This window comes from Pseudoliparis swirei, chromosome 2 (genome assembly GCF_029220125.1).
Source record: "Pseudoliparis swirei isolate HS2019 ecotype Mariana Trench chromosome 2, NWPU_hadal_v1, whole genome shotgun sequence".
Taxonomy (NCBI): Eukaryota; Metazoa; Chordata; class Actinopteri; order Perciformes; family Liparidae; genus Pseudoliparis; species Pseudoliparis swirei.
Genome location: NC_079389.1, coordinates 368929 through 395021, shown reverse-complemented (window position 1 = coordinate 395021; position 26093 = coordinate 368929). Strand labels below are relative to the sequence as shown.

General features: G+C 45.8%; 1 protein-coding gene across 1 annotated transcript; it reads right to left on the bottom strand.

Moving 5' to 3' along the window:
* Nucleotides 1-1483: 1483 nt before the first annotated feature.
* tmprss3a (transmembrane serine protease 3a) lies at nucleotides 1484-26093 on the bottom strand. The gene is made up of 14 exons (XM_056426590.1): nucleotides 26027-26093; nucleotides 25836-25876; nucleotides 24899-25134; nucleotides 20976-21070; nucleotides 19794-19910; nucleotides 18782-18905; nucleotides 17003-17122; nucleotides 15729-15775; nucleotides 7818-7983; nucleotides 6689-6858; nucleotides 4669-4764; nucleotides 3901-4043; nucleotides 2628-2780; nucleotides 1484-1734 (listed from the first exon to the last, which is right to left on the bottom strand). Exons 1-14 carry the CDS (start codon nucleotides 26091-26093, stop codon nucleotides 1690-1692), a joined length of 1620 nt encoding a protein of 539 aa, XP_056282565.1. The 3' UTR covers nucleotides 1484-1689.

Here is a 26093-nt window from a genome sequence, read left to right as displayed (position 1 = left end):
AACTCTCTGCTATTGGTGATAGCTCTGTCCAGAGGACCTGCCACTGATCATCTTTCTTGGTCCATCCCCACTCAGAAGGACTCTCTGGTTCTGGTTGAAATGCTGTTGCCTGACTCCAAATGCAGCCTGCCTGGTAGGCTGCACGCTTTACATGCTGAAGCAATGCTGCTTTAGTCAGAGGAATGGCTTCGTATGACCGCTGTTTTCTAAGCAAACAAGTCCAACCTGGCATCATCCACTCCTGCTGCTTCACTGGATGTGTCATACATCATGACCACAAACCTTTCTAAAGTCTTCAGGTCACTGTCTATTCTTGGTGGATAGTGGCTGAGTTTGGTGAAGACTTCAGAGGCTTCATCAAATACACCCCACGTTTGCCAAGCAGTCTTCTTCCCTTTGCCACGGAAGGCTGAAACAACATCACAGCCTGTAAAGGCATGGAAGAAAAGGATTCCTCTTCTCCTCTCTCTTCCTATACACTGACAGAGGTCATGTACAGGGATCCACCTCATGTTCACTCCTTGACCAAAAGCAATCCATAACTGTTGTAGACCTGCTGCTTGAAGAACTGGTAAAGCACTGACTGCTATAACAAGGACGTCTATCACTGGCTTTGATCATGATGTTTTTGCTGCCATTTTGGACTGCATGCTTGGCATGGACAAAGATCCTGGTGTCCGCTTCCTCATGTGGGCATGAACTGACTTCATCTAGGTTGATGGACTGATTGCTGACAGCTTGCTCCTCTTTGGTCACTATAAGCACATTTGGTGTCAATGTTTGTGCAACCTTGTCAGCAAGGAAGTGGAACAACTCAGTTTTATTGTTGTCATTTCTAAGAAAGTTCCGCCAGTTAGTTGGTATTTTGCCATTGCTGGTCACTTTCCTTCTGGCTCCATGTCCTCTCTTAGACCTGGTCTCTGCTTTCAGACTTGATTGCTGGTACACGTCAAAGACTATGTCTGTTCTCTTGTATTTCGCAGAGTATGCCTGTACTTTTGGGAGAAACTCAAATGATGCATAGTCGTCAAATGTCTTAGAGCTCCGTGGGGGCAAACTGTTGAGTGCTGAGCCATCAATGATAATGGTTTCTACTTCTGGTTTGGTATCATAGATTTTGACAAGAGACTCAAGTATGGCTGCCAACTGAGCTTTTTGAACAGTGTGGAGCCTCCCACCATCACTCAAGGCAGTTTATTATACCTCACAATTAGACTTATCTTTAGATTTATAAAGTGTATGGTGTTGTGTATCATTGTAATCCTTGACCATCAAAACATAGGGGTATACATTTCCACTTTTCATTTATTGTGTTTGGCTGAAGAGATACGACGCAAAATACAGAATTTGGTTATGGAGGAAGGCAAAATGGTGGCCATGAATGCCACAAAGCATCCAATGATGCTGTCTATGGTATCATTGCAATCCTTGACCATCAAAACATAGGGGTTGACATCATCTTATATGTACTTTGATGTTTTTTTCAGGAGATATCATGGAAAACACATATTTTGATAATGGCGGGAAATAAAATGGCCGCCGCGGCCGACATGAGCTTTTTTTGCGTTGGCTAACGTTCTTTATTGGAAGAGCAGTATCCATAGAGTAATTGTGCCAATTTTGGTTCTTGTATCCACATTTGAACGATTCTTCATCAAAAAATGCTGTTATCTGCCCCACTAAGAGTCTTCAGTTGTGTGTGAGCAGCGTCGGAGAATCGTGAGCCTCTTCTCTCTGAAAGACAACGGAGGAGTATTACACCACCACGGCCAGGCTTTACTGACCTCGACTGGGTAAAGTCGACCAGCAGTCACACTTCACATAATACATCAACGCAGTCTAATGCTTGAGTATTTTAAATGGCACTAATTAGCATTTTAAAGAGACATTTTCCAAACGGTCCTTGTAAAGAGACATTTTCCAAACGGTCCTTGTGACGGCGTAATCGTGTCAGCACTTTTTACTGTGAACATTCAGAGCCGAGTGGAACACAACCGCACCCTTCAGAAGAGGACAATGCTCAGGGCTAATGCTAACTGGGCTCAGGACTTTTGATAAGATACTTTATTCAGCCACACCGGGATATTTGGTTGTAGCAGCAGAAAACAAGTTTACAGAGTAAACATTAAATATTAAGTATGAATAAGTGCACAATATATATATATATATATATATATATATATATATATATAGGCTATATATATATAATGTGTGTATATAAGGAATGTAGCCTACAGTGAAAGCGGTGTGAGGTTTAGTGATGTTGGGCAAGAAATAGAACAGAAAGTACAAATAGAAAGCGAACGTGTATTTAGGGATTTGTCCATTGCAATGTTTTGAAAAGTTAGTGAAAATAATGTAAGGAAAACATGTGCACTGTTAAAAACGTATTTAAAACTATTGAAACTGCCGGTTGCATTTCTTGTAAAAAGTAGGCTATCCTGAAAATATGTTGGTATGTACAATTTTCAGAAAGCACATTTTCAAAAATATTGCACTTTTTTTCCAGTACTTGACGGTTGAAGTGGCCCCTCCTATGAGATGACGATACAGCGGTGGCCCCAAGATAAATGGAGTGTGACCCCCCCCCCACCGCTGAAGGTTAGGGTCCTGAAACGTGGACTGACCTCCATCTGCTGGCGGATCCAGCTCAGCGAGCGCGTGACGCGCGTGTAGACGCCCGGCTTGTTCCTCATGGCGCAGCCCATCCCCCAGCTGGTCGCTCCCACCAGCTTCCACACAGAGGAGCCCTCACAGGCCAGAGGACCTCCACTGTCCCCCTGTGCAGACACACACACGCACACCACTAATGTATTCATAAACCAATGAAACGCATGGCATTTCCTGTCTTCATAATGGAAGATTATAGAGTATTTAAAAAATCAATCATTTTATTTATTTATTTCAATCATTTTATTTTAAGTTTTTACAAGTTATACATTACCAGACAACAAAAAACCACAAGTAAATAAAAATGACCTAACAGCATACAGACATGGACATACATCATCATAAATCACACATTCTCCTCTATATTGAACCTACTATATAACAATTGTATTTACTTTATTTGTATTTCTTTGGAGTCTGGCTAGTTTTAGTATAGTTAAAATGTAAGGTGACATTTTGTTTTACAAGTACCATAGTTTCCGAAAAATTTCTCTTAAAGGAACAGATAATTGTAAAACTGTAAATGATTTGCTTCTAATGCCGGCTATGGAGACATTGATTCACTCACTACTTGTAGTTCTTAGAGTCTTGAGGGCGGCCATGGGTCAGTGGGTAACAGGTCCGTCTTTCAATCAGGGGATTGGAGGTTCAATCCCCACCCTAGTCGATGTGTCCTTGAGCGAGGCTTAATCCTGAATTGCTCCCTGTAGCTGCGTGTATGAATGTAATGTAACAGGATTGTAAGTCGCTTTGGATGAAAGTGTCAGCTAAATGACATGTAATGTAAAAAGTAGGATGGAGCCAGAGCCTTCAGGTATCGAGCTCCTCTTTTATGGAACCTTCAGTCCTGGAGGCAGACACAGTCACCTCATGTAGACTGAAGACTTTCCTCTTGATGGTCTTATAGTTCGAGCTGAATCAGGTTCACCTGTAGAGAGTGGCCTCTTGAGATATGTAATCTGATTGTGTTCACCATAACACTCCTTTAGTTTAAGAGCTTGATAATGAAGCCTCACAACCCAAATAAAAAAGTGCTCTTTTTATAAATCAATACTCAAATAGTGGTGTTCCTGTGGCTGTCACAGGACTGTAATAAAGCTGTCCAATCATTTCATTCTGCCCAGATACAAGGACTGGAGGGGGTCAGGTAGGTCATGTTGGTAAAGCTCCGCTCTGGGCCTCTGCTCTGCACAGTGAAGTCATCCATGCTTGATAAAGAAGACGTTGTACCTGACAGGAGTCGGTTCCTCCTTCCAGGAATCCTGCACAGATCATCCCGGAGGAGATGAGGCCCTGGTAGACCTCCGGGTGGTTGCAGGCCTTGGTGGAGAGGAGTGGCACCAAGGCCGAGCGCAGAACCACGCTGGTCTCCCCTGGAAGAAGCACGTCACAAGCATGTGTCAGAGAGGGCACGGAGCAGCGGCAGAAACACACCAGGGCAAGGGCCAAAAACTGCGCCAAAGAAATATCATTTTGCCCCTGAGAGGCAAAAAATTCCCCCATAATTCTGATAATTTAATATTATTTTGTTGTTGTTCTTGGTTGTGTGTGTCCTATCTGTATAGCATGTAGGTACACAAAAAAAAATCAATAAATATGATTTTGAATGATACAAAAAAGATGATAAATGGTTAATGGTTGTTTAAAAAGAATTAATAACAATAAATAACCACAAAGAAATAAGATTTCAATTGAATATGATTGACTGATTTATGTTTGTTTTTTGTTCAAAGAATCTCAGAACCTATTTTGAATCTTAGACTACTGCCTGATAGTCTTATTATTTACATCTTTATGACAATTGCTCATATACCTTAAGCCTAAATAAGTATATTTATTATTTTAAAGGTTAAATATTATTTCACAAGTTTCAAAAAGTGCCCCAACTTCTTTTTAAATGCCCCTGGGTTTCAGTCAGAAACAATATGGAAAACATGATATCATATCCAATTGAGAATGTAGTACCAGAGATCACCTGTTGGCCATGTTCAGACTCACCTTCATCCTCCGTCGCTCCCCATCCAGAGATCCAGCACATGGTGCCCTCCTCAAACTCCTCCCCGTAGTTCGGGAGGCAGATGGGCGCCACCAAGCCTACAGCGGAGAACTTTAGTGACCATCATCATCATCATCAGCATCAACATCAGCATCATCATCATCATAATCAGCATCAGCATCAGCATGTGTAATGACATCATTATCCTGTTGTCATGGGGACTGAGGTGACTCAGTGATCAGCAGCTCCACACAAACAATTTCACTAATTCAATTCAGTTTATTTGTATAGCCCAATTTCACAAATTACAAATTTGTCTCGGAGTGCTTTACAATCTGTACACATAGACATCCCTGCCCCAAAACCTCACATCGGACCAGGAAAAACTCCCAAATAACCCTTCAGGGGGAAAAAAAGGGAAGAAACCTGGAGGAGAGCAACAGAGGAGGATCCCTCTCCTAGGATGGACAGATGCAATAGATGTAATGTGTACAGAAGGACAGATTTAGAGTTAAAATACATTCAATGAATATGACAGAGTGTATGAATAGTTCATAGTAGGCATATTCCACGATGGAGACCTCCACGATCCATCAGGCAGATGGCGGTGGGGAGGAGGAGTGCGCCGAGTCTCAACAGGACAGTGGCGTAGTCATGAGCAGGAATTCCACGACCCAGACGATCCATCAGGCAGATAGGATCTATGCCGTCTCATAGGGTCCGATGACCCCATGAGACGTAAAGTCAAAAGGACTTCCGGGAAGAAAGCAGAGTTAGTAACGTGTGATTGAGAGATGAAAATTCATCCTTAAGGAGAGAAAAAGAGGAGATAGGTACTCAGTGCATCCTAAAACGTCCCCGGCAGCTATAAGCCTATAGCAGCATATCAAGGGGCTGGACCAGGGCAAACCTGATTCAGCCCTAACTATAAGCTCTGTCAAAGAGGAAGGTCTTAAGTCTACTCTTAAACGAGGTGACTGTGTCTGCCTCCCGGACTGAAATTGGAAGCTGGTTCCATAAAAGAGGAGCTTGATAACTAAAGGCTCTGGCTCCCATTCTACTTTTTAAGACTCTAGGAACTACAAGTAGTCCCGCATTTAGTGAGCGTAGCTCTCTAGTGGAGCGCGTGAGATCTGAGACGCCAGACACCTGATACGCGGCGGGACACTTTCACTGCCAGGAAGCGAGACACCTGATAGGCCGAGGGCTCTCGCCTCCCACGGCTGAGAGGAGAGAGGGAGAATAAAGACACATTGAGAGATAACAATCTGTCCCTTCACTAAACAACTAAAGCTGCTCCAGGTTGTGGAATAGCTGAGCCCCCGTAGCTGTGCAGTGTGTAGATGTAGATGTTAGTCAGCAGGTGTTATGGCAGCCTGTGCCATCAGTGTGTGAGTGATGCATCGCCGGGTTATACCAACCACACAACTTGAGCCACAAGAGGGGAACAATGAAGGAGGACGGGAGGCGGGGCAGTCTGTGAGTTGGTACACCTGCTACAGGTCCGTCTCCTCTCTCCCAGGGGAGTCGTCAGGTTCACCTGGTCCAGACCTAGACATGCTGCTATAGGCTGATATATTGATATGGGGGACGCTTAGGATACACTGAACACCTCTCTCCTCTTCTCTCTCTCCTTATGGACGCTTAGGATACACTGAGCACCTCTCTCCTCTTCTCTCTCTCCTTATGGACGCTTAGGATACACTGAGCACCTCTCTCCTCTTCTCTCTCTCCTTATGGATGAATTTACATCTCTCCATCACACATTACTAACTCATCGAGTCCTTGGGATACACTGAGCACCTCTCTCCTCTCTCTCCTTATGGATGAATTCATGTCTCTTCAATGCACATAACTAACTAGTCTTTGTGATTTCTCTCCTCAGGTTTACGTGTGGTTGTATAGATCGTGGGCTACACAAAATAAATGTATATCGAATTGATAGGGTGAGGTTTTGTGTTTTGCTCAAGGGAACCTCAGATCCTGTAACAGAGTGTTCGGCCAGAAAGGGAACACCAGTACCAGTGAAAGCCAGCGACACGGCCAGCTTCATCAGTGCGATGTCGTAGTCCAGTCCTTTGGGCCGGTAGCGGGTGTGGTATATGATCTGCTCCACGGCCAGAGACTGAGCCCCGTGGATCGGCTGCTCCGTCAGCCCCACGTGGACCACCCACATGGAGGGGTCGGCAAACCTGGTGACAGAGAGCCGGAGATACAGGGAAACACAATGCCATGAGAGGGGCGGAGTCACAGAGAATGTCTCTCCTCTTGAATACCAGCCAATCCCAACGTCAAGCACAAGTCACGAAAGTAGCTTCTTTATTGATCAGAGTGTGTGAGTCACCTGGCAGGTTAAAGGACATATGGGGGCTCATCATATTTAAGGTCTGACAACTCGTGATGTTTGAGCTCTCTGCTTCACGCAGGACTGCACACGTTTGTGTTATAACATATCTACGGCCTCCTCAATGTTCCTCGATTCCTTTTCACAAAGCTGCTGACTGAAGAAGTGAGAACACTCCTGAAGAAGAGAAGAGGCGCTTCATCCTGTTACTGTGATGACATCATGTTTCATGAACATGACTCACCATGTCACTGAATGCAATGTGTGACCTTGACCCACTCACTGCTTTACCCTCACCCTGTTACACCCGGACCTTCTGGGTAGTCTGTGTTCACCGCCTGTTTCTGTCCCTAGAGACGCTGCTATAGGCTGAGAGGCTGCTGGGGGACGTTTAGGATACACTGAGCTCCTCTCTCCTCTCCTTTCTCTCCTCATGGATGAATTCATGTCTCTTCAATGAACATGAGTCACTAGTCTTTGTGCTTTCTCTCCTCGCAGGTCTACATGAATCGTGGGTAATACAAAGTAGACACTGTTTAGAGATATTTTTAGGAGGAAAATTAAATAATAAACTCTAAAAGGGGGAAATGGATTTGTCCTCCCCTTGTGACCAGACCTACATTCTTTATCCTTTTTCATATTTAGTGGTTTTGACAGAGCAGACATACTTTCCCCTGTTAAATGTTCCCATGTGGAACTTTAATTAGCTACTATTTTCACACTAATTGGTCATTTGCCTGAGTACACAGCGGTCCTTCTCTTCTGGACGTGTGCACAGTCTAACATGTCATATGAGGATCGACCCACCCGTACACGCAGTGTGCTGCCGTGAGGACCCAGAGCGATGTGATGATGGAGCCTCCACACAGGTGTTCACTGCTGAAGTGGAGGCTGACCTGCCAGGGGAACTGACCCGGCTTGGAGCTGTTGCCTCCGACGATACGGCTGTGGTACTGAGGTCTGGAACCGCACTCTGGGGACAGAGGGACGGGGGCTCAGAGGGAAGCTGGCGCCCCTCTAGAGCACAGGACTGATTCACATGCACTGGATTCACACCATGCTCAGCCTTCAGTGAATATCAGTCAGTGAATATCATGCGTTATAAGTTTCTCGTAGCATTGAAGAGCTGCTGTGGGTCACTTGCCTCAGTACTAGTAGTAGTATCCAAAAGAAAGACGGGGTAATATTCAAAGGAAAGCTCAGAACTGAATTCTGAGAGATTCAAATCTTGAATGTACATGATTTTTTAAATATTCTCTGAGTTTAAAGCAGGACATTTCACCTCTCAAATTTCCGAGACAGAAAGTGAGATCAGTAAGTCGTTTTCCTCTGACTGGGCCAACCGTACGCCAATGTCTCTCTGAAGTCTGTCTGCTTCTCGGTGAATGTGAGTATTTCCATATTAATTAGTCCGAATGCAAAGTATAATGGAGCGTCACAGCTGCTCCTGAACGCATCATCTCACTCTTCCGGTAAGCTCCGGTTGCCAGCTCAGCAGCGAGCATGACTTCTTCTTCTCTCCCTCCCGCTCCCTCTTGCTCAGTGTGTCTCATGTATAGTTATCCCTCTGCCTCCCTTAATGATAACGATGCAACAAGTGTAGTTTATTTGCTAGGTTGGAGGCAGGTCTAAGTGGGTTAGATGCACGGCTCCGCGCCATCGAAGCTCAGACAGCTATGCTAGTTAGCCCGCCCTCTCCCGTAGCCGGCGCGGAGCTACAGTCAGCTGCTAGCTGTTCTCCGGTGGTCCCCGAGCAGCCGGGAGGGTGGGTAACTGTTCGCAGGAGTAGTAAGTCTACACAGAAGCTCACTGTGCACCAGTGGCGGGCCGTCAGGGCCAGCAAGGCCTTCTCTGCTGGCCTAAACATCATCAGAATATATATTTTTTTCTAAATATATTTGCCCACAAATATGTATTCACTTATTTCCCAGAGTAAGAGTTATTCTCTTAATTTCACAGCGTTCCTCTTGGTTGCGCTGCTGCCAGCGCCAGGTTGAGATTTGGAGGGCTGGTCTTTATCTTAGATCTTTTATCCAATCATATTCAGCCATCGTGTGTTGCCAGGGGGCTAACATCTGCCCTTAGGCCTTCAGAATCAACATTGTGGGCGCTGGTAGCTTCAAGTGAATGGGAATGACAATGTTGTGTCAACCAATCAGCTTTAGAGTTGGCTCCTCTAGGCCTTCTAGAAGGCCCCGGAACCGGCACAGGAGCAGCGAGCAGACGGAGTGCTGCACGTCTTTTGATTGGATTACCAATATTGAGAGGCGGGTCCTATGGGCAGGTAGATGCAAAACCTCAGAACTAGGAAACTGAATTTGATAAACGAAATAATTTGCGTACTACTAAGCTGTTTGTTCAACCCACAATGGCGGAAGGAGGAGAAGATATCGATTTGGTCGAGGATATAATTATAAGGCCATTCTCAACGAACTTTAAGACCGACGCTGACGCTACAAAGCCCGTCACAGGCGGGACAGGGGTTCGTTCGCCACTTTCAAAGTTCCAACTACGAGCGCTACCGATGGCTCAGGCTCCGAGAAGCTCTGCACACCGGACTGCTGGGGATGCCTGTTGCAAGTGATCGATTTGGTGTTGGGAGCCACACTGGCTTTGCAAACTTGAGTTGTCTAACCGAGGCAGCAACGAGACACTAGAGTACGACTCGGCACCTACAAGCATCGGTGCTTTGACAACTTTTGGGGACACGGAGCGGATCTACAGATCAACGAACAAGCGGCAACGGAGCTGCACAATGAACAGGTGAAGAACAAGAGGGACATATTGAAAAGACTCATTAATTGTGTCATGTGTTTGGGTAAACAGGAACTTTCATCTTCATCATATTTATATCGATGTATGTGTGTGTATAAATACACACACATACAGGACTGTCTCAGAAAATTAGAATATTGTGATAAAGTTCTTTATTTTCTGTAATGCAATTAAAAAATTATTAAATATTAAAAGAATAAAAGGCTTGCAATATTTCAGTTGATTTGTAATGAATCCAGAATGCATGACATTTTTGTTTTTTTAATTGCATTACAGAAAATAAAGAACTTTATCACAATATTCTAATTTTCTGAGACAGTCCTGTACATCGATAGAAATATACATATACATGTACTGAGGGTTTTACGTAACTTAATAACACAAGAAACATGACAACTTTATCTTTTTCCGTCTGCTCCTTCACAATAAAAGCCCCGCACCGGAACACTGGTGAACTAATATCTTACATTAGGTTGTTCAGCTGTAGTAAGACGGCATTGAAGGCCTAGATAGAAAATGCACGGCCCGCCACTGCTGTGCACCAACCACTTCACGTTTCCAACCAGTTTTCCATGCTCAGCGACACACCCGCTGAGAAACACACCCTGGTTATCGGGAGCTCGATAGTCAGGAACGTGAAAATAGCGAAGCCGCGGACCTCAGTCGTGTGCCTCCCGGGGGCCAGAGCGGGCGACGTGGAGTCTTGTTTGAAGCTGCTGGCTAAGGACAAGCGGAGATACAGTCAGATTGTAATACACGCCGGTGGTAATGACGCCCGAGCCCGTCGGTCGGAAGTCACTAAAATTGATGTGGAATCGGTGTGTGCTTACGCCAAGACATTGTCGGACACCGTAGTTTTCTCTGGCCCTCTCCCAAATTTGCTGACTGACGAATTGTATAGCCGAACGTCGTCTTTCAACCGCTGGCTGTCGAGGTGGTGCCCAGCGAATAATGTGGGCTACGTAGACAACTGGAAGACTTTCTGGGGAAAGCCTGATCTGATGAGGAGAGACGGCATTCATCCCACGTTGGACGGAGCGCGTCTCATTTCTGCTAACATGACCAAGTTGATCACCGGACTTAATCCATGACAACCCAGGGTTCAGATCAGGAACCGGGAGCAGAGTTGTAGTTTAACACCCTTCGCTGCTCTTCCATTCGAGCAGTTACCCACCCATGACTTTAGAGTAGAGACTGTGTCTGTCCCACGGCCACTTCAATTAAATAAATCAAAAGTAAGAAGAAGAGGAGTCGTACACAATAACCGTATACAAGTTAACACCATTATTTCAGCAGTGCAACAAAACAGGACTATTAAATGTGGTCTCCTAAATATTAGATCTCTGTCATCTAAAGCTGTGTTACTAAATGATTTAATATCAGATAATCACATTGATTTATGTTGTCTAACTGAAACCTGGCTGAGCCATGAAGAATATGTCTGCCTAAATGAATCGACTCCTCCAAGTCATATTAATACTCACATTCCTCGAGGCACCGGTCGAGGAGGTGGAGTAGCAGCCATCTTTGACTCGAGCCTATTAATAAATCCTAAACCTAAATTAAACTACAACTCATTTGAAAGCCTTGTTCTTTGTCTTTCACATCCAACCTGGAAAACACTACAGCCAATTATATTTGTGATTCTGTACCCGGCCACCAGGTCCATATTTCAGAGTTTATATCTGAATTTTCAGAATTTATATCAAGTTTGGTTCTTAAAACTGATAAAGTTATTATTGTAGGAGATTTTAATATTCATGTGGATGTTGATAATGATTGCCTAGGTGCTGCATTCATCTCATTGTTGGACTCGATTGGCTTCTGTCAGAGAGTACAGAAACCCACTCACAGCTTTGGCCACACCCCTGACCTTGTTCTTACATATGGTGTTGACATTGAGCATTTGAAGGTCTTCCCACAGAATCCTCTTCTGTCAGACCACAACCTTATAACTTTTGAGTTTATACTACCGGAGTGTACACCGTTAGTCAAAAGTTTCTACACCAGATGTCTAACTGACAGTGCTGTAGCTAAATTTAAAGAAGCGATTCCTTCTGCATTTGATGCAATACCACGTCTCAATATAACAGAGGACTCCTGGTCTAACTTTAGTCCGTCCCAGATTGATCATCTTGTTGATAGTGCCACAGGCTCACTGAGAATGACACTGGACTCGATAGCCCCTCTGAAGAAGAAGACAGTGAGGCAGAGGAGGTTTGCTCCCTGGTATAACCCTCAGACCCGCAAATTGAAGCAAACGTCACGAAAGCTTGAAAGCATATGGCGTTCAACTAATCTGGAAGAATCCAGCTTAGTTTGGCGAGATAGTCTTAACACTTATAAGAAGGCCCTCCGTAATGCCAGAGCAGCCTATTACTCATCAGTAATAGAGAAAAATAAGAACAACCCCAGGTTTCTCTTCAGCACTGTAGCCAGGCTGACAGAGAGTCACAGCTCTGTGGAGCCGAGTATTCCTATAGACCTCAGTGGTAATGACTTAATGAACTTCTTTAATGAAAAGATTTTAACTATTAGGGACAAGATTAATAATCTCTTGCCCTTAACCAGTGCCAATCTGTCCTCAAGTGGAATGGCCTTGGAAACCGCTGTATGCCCTGGTGTATATTTGGATGGCTTTTCTCCCATCAACTGTGACCAATTATCTTCAACGGTTTCTACTTCTAACACGTCTACCTGTCTCTTGGACCCCATCCCGACGAGGCTGCTTAAAGACGTTTTGCCTTTAATTTGCAGCTCTCTATTAGATATTATCAATGTGTCTCTGCTAACAGGCCACGTACCACATTCCTTCAAAGTAGCTGTCATTAAACCTCTCCTGAAGAAGCCCACTCTGGATCCAGAGGTGTTGGCTAACTACAGACCGATCTCTAACCTCCCCTTCCTCTCCAAGATCCTTGAGAAAGTGGTCGCAAATCAGTTGTGCGACTTTCTACATCATAATAGTTTATTTGAGAAATTTCAATCAGGATTTAGAAAACACCACAGCACCGAGACGGCACTGGTGAAAATTACAAATGACCTCTTAATGGCAGCAGATAAAGGACTCCTCTCTGTCCTGGTCTTGTTAGACCTTAGTGCTGATAAAGGACTCATCTCTGTACTGGTCTTGTTAGACCTTAGTGCTGATAAAGGACTCATCTCTGTACTGGTCTTGTTAGATCTTAGTGCTGCATTCGACACCATTGACCATGACATCCTATTACAGAGACTGGAGCAGTCGGTTGGCATTTCAGGCACGGCACTAAGTTGGTTTAAATCCTATTTATCAGATCGATCTCAGTTTGTATTTGTAAAGAATGAAGCCTCGATAACCACCAACGTTAGTCACGGAGTTCCACAAGGTACTGTGCTTGGACTAATTTTATTTACCTTATACATGCTTCCTTTGGGCAATATTATCAGGAAACATTCCATAAACTTTCATTGCTATGCAGATGATACTCAACTATATCTATCGATAAAACCAGAGGAGACCAACCAACTCGGTAAAATTCAAGCATGTCTTAAAGACATAAAAACATGGATGACCTGCAACTTCTTGATGTTAAACTTAGACAAAACCGAAGTAATTTTACTCGGCCCTGAGCACCTCAGAGATCAATTATCTGGTGATGTGGTGTCTGTAGATGGCATTGCTCTAGCATTGAACACCACTGTAAAGAATCTTGGCGTTATCTTTGATCGGGACTACTCCCACGTAAAGCAAATCTCAAGGACTTCTTTCATCTACGTAATATTTCAAAAATCAGGTACATCTTGTCTCAAAAAGATGCAGAAAAATTGGTTCATGCGTTCGTTACTTCGAGACTGGATTACTGCAACTCCTTATTATCAGGCTGCTCTAATAAGTCTCTTAGGTCCCTCCAGTTGATCCAGAATGCTGCAGCTCGTATTCTCACTAAAACTAAGAAAAGAGATCACATCACTCATGCACTAGCTGCTCTGCTCTGGCTCCCCGTAAAATCAAGAATCACTTTTAAAATTCTTCTCTTAACGTACAAAGCCTTGATTGGTGATGCACCATCATATCTTAAGGAGCTTGTAGTACCATATTGCCCCACTAGAGAGCTGCGCTCACTAAATGTGGGACTACTTGTAGTTCCTAGAGTCTTAAAAAGTAGAATGGGAGCCAGAGTCTTCAGTTATCAAGCTCCTCTTTTATGGAACCAGCTTCCAATTTCAGTCCGGCAGGCAGACACAGTCACCTCGTTTAAGAGTAGACTGAAGACTTTCCTCTTCGACAGAGCTTATAGTTAGGGCTGAATCAGGTTTACCTGGTCCAGCCCCTTGATATGCTGCTATAGGCTTATAGCTGCCGGGGGACATTTTAGGATGCACTGAGCACCTATCTCCTCTTTTTTCTCTCCTTAGGGATGAATTTTCATCTCTCAATCACACGTTACTAACTCTGCTTTCTCTCCGGAGGCCTTTTGACTTCACGTCTCATGGGGTCATCGGACCCTATGAGACGGCATAGATCCTATCTGCTGATGGATCATCGAGGTCTGGGTCGTGGAATTCCTGCTACCGACTACGCCACTGCCCTGTTGAGACTCCGCCCACTGTTGAGACTCCGCCCACTCTTCCTATCTACCGCCATCTGCCTGATGGATCGTGGAGGTCTCCATCGTGGAATATGCCTACTATGAACTATTCATACACTCTGTCATATTCATTGAATGTATTTGAACTCTAAATCTGTCCTTCTGTACACATTACATCTATTGCATCTGTCCATCCTGGAGAGGGATCCTCCTCTGTTGCTCTCCTCAAGGTTTCTTCCCTTTTCCCCCCCTGAAGGGTTATTTGGGAGTTTTTCCTGATCCGATGTGAGGTTTTGGGGCAGGGATGTCTATGTGTACAGATTGTAAAGCACTCCGAGACAAATTTGTAATTTGTGAAATTGGGCTCTACAAATAAACTGAATTGAATTTAAAAAACTGAATATAATGATAAAATGGAAGGTCAAACATTTCAAACTAAAAATCTTTTCCAGGAAAAGGTTTTTGCATTTCCAATCACAAGAGATGTTTAAAATAATAATTTAAAAAAGCAGTGCTGATGATATCATCAGGGTTATTTGCTCAGACTTTAAGAAGAACCACAGCGGAAAGAATACAACTTTTTTCAAAGGCTAGTCATCTGATCTTCATGTGTAAAATTGGTGCGGTGCCCCTTTCAAGCATATTGATTGAAAGTATTGAATATGAGAATTTCTGACCCCAAAGCATAGATGTTCACAAGTCCATTCACGTTATTTGCACATATTTATGAAGACATCCGCGCCACATCAACTCACTCTTCACACGCTAGTTATAAAACTACTTTCGACTTTTGCTGTTTGCTTCTCAGTGTTTTTAAATACAGACTATGTCTTAGCGGCAAAGTAACAACACACACACCAACAGACACCAACACAGACACCAAAGAAGAGACACACATGTGCATGCCATGCAAGAACGTACACACATGCAGCACATGCAACACACGCATCCCATGCAACACATTCAGCCCATGCAACACATGCATCACATGCATCACATGCAGCATATGCAAGACATGAAACACATGCAACACCTGTAGCACATGCAGCACATGCAGCATATGCAACATATGCAACACATGCATCACATGCAACACCTGTAGCACATGCATCACATGCAACACATGTAGCATATGCAACACATGCAACACATGCATCAAATGAAACACATGCATCATATGTAGCACATGCATCATATGCAACACATGCAGCACATTCATCATATGCAACACATGCAGCACATGCAACACATGTAGCACATGCAGCACATGCAACATATGCAGCACATGAAGCACATGCAGCACATGCTCCTCCGGACTCCATCTCAGCTCCTCGGAGACAATAACAGGTCAGCTCAGTCTGCAGTGTTTTCTCACCCAGACATTTCAGAGCCGTCACCTTCCCGGAGCTGCACTGAGTCTTACTGTGGAGGACATCCCAGAGACACTCAGCAAGCAGGCAAAGGACAGCGGTTACAGCTTTAATGTCAATGACTTCACAGGAGACATCACGTTCACATGGATTCTCTGATTGGCTCCAACAGTCACTGAAGAGCAGTTACACTCATTCATGAAGATATTTGACAACAAGGAGGTAAAGTAACTTAGTGCATTTACTCATGTGCTGTTCTTTGGAAGATCATGGACCTTTATGGAAGACTCTTTTTTACCTCCACTAAATTTCACCAAGACATGTTACCCTCACACGCTGAATGTCTGAGGGAAGCTGCTGTGCTCTTTAACAAAAGTAGAGCAGTAAAAATACGTCAACTATATTTCAACATTCAACAACATACAAGCTGTGCGCTCTCATCTCGTCAGTCTGCCATTTCCCCTTCCTTCCTTCCTTCCGTTTACTTCCATTTTCCCTTCCTTCCTTCCATTTTCCTCCCTTACTTTCTTCCTTCCATTTTTCTGTCCTTCCTTCCTTCCATATCCCCTCCCTTCCTTCCTTTCTTCCATCCTTCCTTCCATTTCCCCTTCCTTCCTTATTTTTCTTCCCTTTTTACTTCCTGCCTTTTGCTTCCAATTTCTCTTCTGTCCTTTCATTTTTCTTTCTTTTTTCCTTCCTTATTTTTTCCTCCCTTACTTTCGTCCTTCCATTTTCCTGTCATTCCTTCCTTCCATTTTCCCTTCCTTCCTTCAAGTTTACCTTCTTTCCTTCCATTTTCCCTTCCTTCCTTCCTTCCTTCCTCTTACCTCCAGTGGTCTGTGAACATTACTGGAGGTAATAAGTGAACAACAATAAATCATCTTTTGTCAAACTGAGACCAATCAGAACCAAAAGCCTTCAGATGCGCACAGCCTCTAGTCTCTGTTAACAATGTACATCGTAGGTCCTTGTAAAAGAAGGGTCCTCCTGGTGATTAGAACTGCTCATAAGTATTTATAATATTTTAGATATGCCTTCACGGTAAATATTTGGACTTTTCTATTGCCAATAAATGAGCTGCACAGAATCTGCGACCCAAATGTTTAAAAGTGTGAAAAAAGAATGAAAGCTGAAAGAGCTCGAGAAGCCTTCGTTCCATCACTCGAGCTCAAAGTAAACACAAACTTGTGGTTGGCAGAGCGTTGCCTGACATTGTTTGTTGTAGCACCGTCAGTGTGCATAGACTCTCCATCCTGTCAGAGAGGGAGGGGCCTTCTACCTCGAGGTGGTGGCGTTCTGCAGCTTAATGATCTGCGCCTGGCTCAGGTCCAAGGACACCAGGTTGTATTGAAGCTCCTGCTCAATGGAGGTCGGAGAGACGAATTCTGACTCCACGTACCTGACGGACAGAACGCACATGTTAACCTCACAACTGTGTTCAATTGTACGTGTGCACTGTGGTTGTGTTAAAAACATGTGCCCGTGCAAAGGAAAGAGATCTTTCTGAAGTCTTGAAGAATAGACAACACCAACTTGACCTCAGACACGCCCACTTCAGACACCCTGATATACACAGTCACCTCATGTAGACTGAAGACTTTCCTCTTAATGGTCTTATAGTTAGAGCTGAATCAGGTTCACCTGGTCCAGACCGAGAGATGCTGCTATAGGCTGATAGGCTGCTGGGGGACGCTTAGGATGCACTGAGCACCTCTCTCCTCTCCTCTCTCCTTATGGATGAATTTACATCTCTCCATCACACATTACTAACTCTGCTTCCTCCCTGGAGTCTTTGTGACTTCACGTCTCATAGGGTCCATTGGACCTGGCTGGGTCTGAAGCCGCCTCTTATGGCCCTGCTGATGCTTTTTGTGCCTAAACCTAACCAAATACTTATATAGTCAGCTATATTTCTCCTGTTGTAGCATGTGGTGGACAGCGTGAAGGAGGAAGGTGCTCATGTAACCCCGGTGGCCTTCTACCTGAAGTCCCTGTGGGGGGTCATGACCCCTGCAAGACATGTTGCATCCAACTCCTTAAAAATGGAAGCTAGTCTTTTGGTCGTTTGAGGACTCTTTACTCAAACAAGTGGACAGTATGTTAGCGCTGCTGTGCCGAACAGTAGAAGGGTCTTTCACCTTCTACACGAGGAAGCCACTCGGCTTAATGCAGGGTGTCCCTCAGTTACACACTCAGAACCGTTGTCACAGCAACATGTACCTTACCCCGACGCTGAAATGGTAAATATCGAAGGACTACAGATGAAAAATAGCCTCTTGGCTAACTCTGGCACATTTACTGCAATGTTTTTATCAATGTGCACTGTCCCTTATTAAATAAACCATAAAAAAAAAACAAGCTTATCTTTAAAGTATTTATTCAAGCAAGAAGAGGCTCAGTTACACAGAGCCACAACGATTCTGTGGGAGTGAGCGCTGAAGATTGAATATCACACAACGCAATTATGAAGATAGTTTACAGGGGTGGGGGCTGTTATTGGAATATTCTGCTTTGACAATGACAAACAAAGGAGTACTTATGTTCACAAGACATATAGATGCATTCATGTATCCTGCAAGGAGGGCGTAGTCAGCGTCCATACATGTACGCATAAGTTCTTTACTCATCAAGGGGAAGCCTTCACAGTTTTACTCAATAAAAAATTTATTTACCAGTTTTACCAATATGAAATACTCATAAGAATGACATAATTCCCAATACACCACTTTCTAACTCCTTCAGACTATGTTACGCAGTAATGAATGCTATGTTCAGGGCCCCATTGGAGCCCAAAAAACTATCGCTAAAAACTAAATTCATCAGGTCTGTATATTGCTCATGACTACATTTCTAGATGCCTTATAGTATTTACAGCGGTCTGGTCGTACCAAGTCTGTCAAATCAGTAACAGGTATTAATGTGCTGGGAAATGTCTCTGTGGACAGATGTGTTGGACTATCAATCGGCCATCTGAACTGTGCAGGACGATCCACATCAAAACAACAAAGAGGGGTCGAGGTGGACTTTAACCTTCACATGCAGCTGAGGACGTGCTAACCTGGAGTATCCCAGCTGCTTGCAGGCAGAGAGCCCCAGCCAATTGTTCCATCCCTCTGAGCACACCGTCCTCCATGCTCCGCCTCTCTGGACCTGCAGCACCGAGCTCCTCCCACTCAGACGCACTGTCACGCAGACACAAACACAAACACACACACACACATATTGATAGAGGTGGGCAGAAATCACTCATCAATAATTATGAGGTCCACTTATTGGATTTACTCTAAGCCAGCGGTTCCCAAACTTTTTAGGCCACGCACCCCCTTCTACAACCCGACCGGGTTCACGCACCCCCTATCCCCCACACCTTGCGAGTGACTTTTTCTTTTTCTTTGCTCCGAGAAGAGTTGTTGACCGGCGTCGGAGCTCTGCGGACGTATTGAGCACCCCTGCATTCAAACATTAAATAGCCGAGAGTTTTTTTCAGCGTGAGAAATACGATGTGTGGCGGGAGTGCGTGAGTTAAGACCGAAATGCGTGAGTCTCACGCTCAATGCGTGACACTTTAGAGCCCTGAGAATGTTTAATATGAATTATTACACCATTAGACCACCATTACATTTTTCCTCTCGCGCACCCCCTAGAGACAGCTCTAAGCTATTATCTGCATCTCACAGTCTTCCTCAGCAAGTGTTTGCTCAGTGGTTGTGTGTAAATGAGTCGTTTGTAATGTGTAACCTGAGTAACACCCTTTACTCATGTGATAACACGCCACATTCTCATCCCAACTCGCCATATACTGACGCTCACAACTCGTCACGTACTGAGGACCTCTGACATCACTTTCTGTCTGATGTTCCTCTACGATCGTAGTGAACACCTGGTTAACATTGTGAATTTAAACACTTATAATGTATATCATGGCTGGGTAAGTAAAGCTCCTCTATGAAACTGATAAACTTGGAACTCTGCAACTGGTTATTAGACTTCCTCACAAACAAACCCCAGCACCTGCTTCTCTCTAGTGTTGAACTCTTGATTGTGTGTGTGTGTGTGTGTGTGTGTCTCACCGCAGCCAAGCTCGTCCTCTCCGTTGTCACAGTCCACCTCTCCGTCGCACTGAGCCGAGGGCCGCATGCACTGAGACGAGGAGCCACATCGGAACTTCCCCACACAACTCAGACCCACTGTTGAGAGACTCACACACACACACAAACACACATACACACACACACACACACACACACACACACACACACACACACACACACACACCCACCCACACACACACACACACACACACCCACACACACACACACATGCACGCACACACACACACACCCCCACACACACACACACACACGCACAAACACACCCACACACGCACCCACGCACACACACACAAACACACACACACATGCACGCACAAACACACACACACACACGCATGCACGCACAAACACACACACACGCACACACACACACGTACGCACACACACACACACACAAACATGCACGTACGCACACACACGCACACACACACACAAACATGCACGTACGCACACACAGACACACACACATGCACGCACGCACAGACACACACACACACATGCACGCACGCACAAACACACACACACGCACACACACACGCACAAACACACACACACACACACATGCACGCACACACACATGCACTCACACACACATGCACCCACTGTTTAAGGAGCAATGTATGACATTGGGAGCCTTAATATAGCAACCAACAACCATTAGCGATGTGAAGATGGTTGAGTTGTCCCCCTGAGCAGAGAGGGACGTGTGTGTTATCATCCCAGCTGCTTGCTGACGGCCAGGCCAGTGGTGCGTGATGCAACCGCTTTGTAACATCTCGTCAGGTTCCTTGAGTTTTGTTTTCTTTGTTTTCACATTTATTAACATGTTTGTGGTTCCTGTTTTATTGTGTCACTTACCTCTTCCTCTCATTGCCAGATGACTTCACTTCCTGTCCTTGTGATTCACTTTCACCGACCAGATCAGCTTCACCTCTTAATTGTTGTATCGCCTAAGCTACTAAGCCGGTTCATACAATTTCCTTTTCGCAAAATGCTCTGAGTGAATTTGAGTTCCCTCCAGTAAACAGTTACACAGTGTCAATGTCAAGGGCTTTTATTGTGAAAGGTAAAGCGTGGGTTAGGGCTGTGTTGCCTAGGTCAAGTTGGAAAGGAGTACTCAAGTGTGCTGTTTTGTCCTACCTCCTAGGCCCACGCCGAGGGTGAAAGTGACGACCACGAAGAGGCACGAGGCGATGAGCAGCTCCAAGCGGTGGGCCAACAGTCTGCTGCTCCAGCTCTTCTTCTCCAGGTCATCCTCTGCCGAGACAACGTCCTGGATGAACACCTACACTGTGATACAGTATCGGCTGCTGTGAGGCCCCTCCCACTCTGTTCCTGGTGGGAGGAGCCTGGACATTCACCTGCTCATACTCATTTAGTGGAACGCTCTATTCTTCAAACCTAGTTACAAGGCTGCAGGTCTTGCTCTCTCTCTCTCTCTCTCTCTCTCTCTCTCTCTCTCTCTCTCTCTCTCTCTCTGGAGGGAGCTGCTCACGATCGAGAGCGTGGTGAGGGCAAATGTTTGGTAATCTTTCTCAAACTTAACACATTTTGTCTTTCATTTTTCACTGTGTGATTGAGTTGTTGTGTTTCTAGTGTCTATTTGTTGGTTTATTTGGGGGTTTATTGGTGTTTTGTGGAGATAACCGTGTTTCTGGTGTGAGATGGCGTCCTCTGAGACGCCGTCTCCGGGTCTTGGCGTCCGGATCGAGTCCGACGCAAGTACCCCGGTAGAGGAGGTTCTCCTGGCGGTGGGAGATGTTGTCGGACACGAGAACATCTCCGACGCCTCCAGGTTGAACCGAGGGCTGCTGGTGTTTTTTACGGAGGAGCGGTATGTGTTCGCGCTGATATGCAGCGGCGTCACGCTGAACGGCGTGTACCTGCAGGTGTCCCCGCTGACGGTGCCGACTACCCGGGTCACCGTGTCCGGGGTCCCGCCGTTCATACTCGACTCCGTGTTGGAGAGCGAGCTGCAGTGTTTCGGGAAGCTCGCGAGCGGCTTCAAAACGATCGGTCTGGGGTGCAGACACCCTAAACTAAAACACATAAAGTCCTTCCGGAGGCAGGTGTTAATGTTTCTGAACTGTCCGTCTCAGACGCTGGAGATCTCCTTCAGAGTGAAGCACAAGGCTCAGCACTACATGCTGTATGCTAGCACGGGTAGCATGAAGTGCTTTAGGTGTGGGGGACTGGGGCACAAGCGCGACAGCTGTCCTCGCGAGCCGGCCGGAGGGAACCCCAAGCCGGGGGACGCACCGGCGGAGAAGCGGGCCGCCTGGGCTCCGCGGAGCGGCGGCGAGGCCCCGGTGGGCGGGGCCGCGGAGGCTCCGCCGAGTGGCGGCGAGGCTCCGCCCACTGGGGCGGAGGAGGGGCAGAGCGACAGTCACACCGGGGAGCAGAGTGCTGATTCAGCTGAAGGAAATATTAATGAGGAGATTTCAGCTGTTCAGAATACAACAGGAGAGGGAACACAGGTGGAGGATTTACTGACAGGAGCAGAGGAAGTGAGGAAGGAAAGTGGAGAAACGGAAGGAAAAAAGGTGGAGGAAGTACTGACGGGAGCAAAGGAAGGGAGGAAAGGAAGGGGACCAACACAAGGAAAAAAGGTGACGGTAGCACTGAGAGGAGAGGAGGAAGAGAGGAAGCAAAGTGTAGCAGGCAGCAGCAACGGGCCGACAGCTGAACCCGATCAGAGCCAGGCTGCTGGCCCGGAGGAGGGAGGAGAGGCCTGTGTGGTGGAGGAGGAGATGGAGGAGAGTGGAGAGGCCTGTGATGTGGAGGAGGAGATGGAGGACGAGACAGACTCTGACTCTGACTCTGCCTCCACCGGGTCCCAGGCTTACGATGGAGACCTCTACAAGCTGGAGGACATAAATAGCTTTCTGGATGAGAACTTTGGGCAATCGGTAGATGTCCTAGAGCATTTTCCAGATGCACACAAATTTATGAAAAGTGTCTTATCAATACAGAAGAAGGTTGGTGTGGAGACTTTAGATGAGAAGAAGCGCTACCGTCTTAAAAAATACATGACTGCTATCAGGAAGCAGTTGAAGCCGAAGAAAGGCTCCAAAAAGAGGAGAACTAAGTGAAACTGTCATGAATGTGCTGCACTTTAGTTTTTTTCTGAGACTGTTGATTTTCTACTTCACGTTTCCTTTTCATGTTTCGGTGCACAAGGTGAGGGTTGGGTCTTTGGGCATCGGCTTCAACGGGAACAAAGAACAACTCGGGTCATCTTCACGAGAACAAGCTGGGGTCAGGGGGAGGTTCCCCGGTGTTGGGGACATGGTGGCTCCTCCTTCCTCCTCCTCCAGTCTGGAGAGGTCCGTCTCTCGGACCAACCAAATGGTTTGCTTCCCTGATGGTGAGATGACGACTGACCCGGTGGAAGTGAGACGGCAGGCCGTGAGCTTCTGCGGCGCCATCTTCAGGAATGAGAGCGTTGATGAGCTGCTTGGAGACCCTCCTCAGCTGGGCCCCGAGGAGAGAGCGGCGCTGGACGCCAGCGTCACCCTGGAGGAGCCGACCGCTGCTGGGGGTCAGAGGGCTGCTGATGGAGCTCCTGGACTGGACGTGCCTGCAGATTTCTGTGAGCACTTCCGGAGGTGTTTGGGAGCCGACCGGTGGGAGGAGCTGCGGGGCGTTCAGGGACAGGCCCGCTGCCCACGACATGTCGACAGGCAGCTCTGCTCCCCAAACAAGGGGCCTGAACACTGCGGGCGGTGGGCTGGTCAGACAGACAGACACTTCTGTGCAGGCTGCTCGCCAACCGTCTGAAGAAGCTTCTAGAGACGATCATCCACAGAGACAGATCCATCATGGACAACTGGTTTCTCATGAGAGATTTATTAATTATTTGTAAACTGTATGATATTGATGTGTGCGTAATATCATTTGATCAAGAAAAGGCCTTTAATCGTGTTGATCAGGTTTTTCCTTTTTTTCCACTTTAAGGGCTTTTGGTTTTGGTGGAGGGTTTGAGTCACTTTGGGGTTTGATGTGCAGGGAGCTTCCTGCCTGGTGGGGGGGGGGGCTGAGCTGTCCAGAGAGGCATCAGACAGGCATGTCTATGTCACAGACTGACGTTAGTGAATGTGTGGGCGCTAAAGGACGTCCTGTGTTTAGTCAGAGGAGACGCTCTGTTGATGAACTTATGACTTGTTTCTTTACTAATGTTTTCTTGGTTTTGTTTGTTTGTATTTGGATGATTTAGTTTTGTACGTTTTTTTGGATGAACAATGTAACTAAAGCCTAAATGAAAAATAAAGACACCTAGACAATCAATCTCTCTCTCTCTCTCTGTCTCTGTCTCTCAAACGCATGAAATTAACATTGAAATGAACTCTTACAAATCAAAGTTTTACTAGATTATGTGTCAATAAATCGCTCACTCACTTTCTCTGAGTTTGGTTGTTTCCCTCCGTTGGTATTGGAGGGAATATATATAATTAAAGCATCTTTGTTCCTCTACAGTTTCTTTGTGAACTTTCAATAGTTGTGAAGAACTAAATAATCATTCGCTCCTCTCTCCGATAACAGCTGCTTCCTCCTCATGTCGGCCGTCGTAGGATTATAAAAGGCTGTAATGTTTCCTTCTGGTCACATGACATCTGTTCTTCTGTCCATCCTGGAGAGGGATCCTCCTCTGGTGCTCTCATGAAGGTTTCTTACCTTTTTACACCTGAAAGGGCTTTTTCTATTTTTGTTGATCAGTTGTTCCAGATCCGATGTGAGGTCAAAGGTCAGGGATGTTGCATGTGTACAGATTGTAAAGCACTCTGAGGGGAGTTTATAATTTGTGATAATGGGCTACACAAAATAAACTGAATTGAATTGAAATTGAATTGAACTGCACAACAGCTGCTAGTATAGACGAGAAGGTCAGCGCTGCCTGTATTCAGGATCCATGTTGATTTAACCGCTGGTAGCCGATTGATAATGAAGTCTTTTTCTGGAAAAGGGTCATGGGGTGATGGGGACATGGCGAATCAGGGAAGGACACTTCGCAACTTATCTCTACCACCATTGTTTCATGCTGTACCATGACTCCAGAACATCACAGGCGCTCACCGGTCATGAATGGCTGCACCTTGGTGATGGGCATGGTGGGGCTGGGGGCGGCTGCAGCTCGGGGCTCGTCGGGTCTGGTCGAATCGCTCTCCGATTGGACGAAGCTGCCCATGGGGCTGACGTTCAGTGTGTCGGGGGTCTCAACAGTGGGGAGGTCTTCCTCCGTCAACGAAACCACCTCTATCCTGGAGGGGTCCGGCTGCTGGGTTGTCTCTGCTTTAAGTTCCTAAATGGGGGCAAAAGAGATTTAACAAAGGCCATCTACAGAGATATCTCCTGTGAGAGACACCGGGGTGGAGATTCATCCAAGAGTTGTGGCATCAAACCTCTTGCCAAAAGAGATATTTGTGCTGAGGGTGTGACTGGTCGTCTAACCTGCGCTGAGTATGTGTTTGAGTTAGTAGAATATGTGGAGGAGTTCAGCATCACGCGGTGCTCTGGTCCTACTACGATATAATCTAATATCAGAGTGCAGTGGATGCAGAAGGTGGATAGGAAACCAAGTGTGGCTGCAGATCTCTTCGCACAATGCTGGAGGTTCACTTCTGTGTTCATCAGGAAGCTGAACGTTCTGTATCTTAAAATGAAGGCGTCGCATAGCTTGACAACACGGCAATCCCATTTGATTTAATTAATAAAAGCACCAAGACTGTGTTCACTGGACAAGAGGAGACGTTTCTGTTTGACCGCCAGCTGATTGCGACTGTTGGGCGTAGGTGAATGAAGCTAAGTGGAGGCATCCAGATGAATACACACCGTACCTAGATTATATACATCCAAAACTAGCTGTGAACCTACAGCTAACAGGCCCCTCCCAGAGGGTCTGGGGGCCACACGTACGGAATCAGTTCACAATGACATCGAACAAAGACTGTGATCAACCGATGGTTTCAGGCATTACGTCTCCGCAGCGTCATGTCCACTTACTGTCGTGGGAGTTGACGTGTCAACAGTGCTGGCAGCAGGATCTGCAGAACAAGAGACGAGAACATCGACAGAGAGAAGATGGGAAAGGAAGGGAAGAAGAGAGAAAATGGAAACAAATTGGAATTAAATAAGGAATCCTCAGGGAAAAAAGGTGTAGTTGAGTTCTGTGAACCAAGTGGTGTCCAACATACTGGTCTCCGCGAAGCTTCTCGTCATGGTGCCATTGTCCACACGCAGCGGGGCTTTGTCTAAGACCAT

What these genes read in the sequence shown, in the direction of transcription:
- tmprss3a (XM_056426590.1), bottom strand. Translation starts at nt 26,093, where the DNA reads ATGGTCTTAGACAAAGCCCCGCTGCGTGTGGACAATGGCACCATGACG. An exon ending in CGTGTCGCTGGCTTTCACTG is followed by an intron (nt 4,765 to 6,688) that starts GTACTGGTGTTC and finishes TCTCCGCTGTAG; the next exon opens with GCTTGGTGGCGCCCATCTGC. An exon ending in GAGGAACCGACTCCTGTCAG is followed by an intron (nt 2,781 to 3,900) that starts GTACAACGTCTT and finishes GTGTCTGCACAG; the next exon opens with GGGGACAGTGGAGGTCCTCT.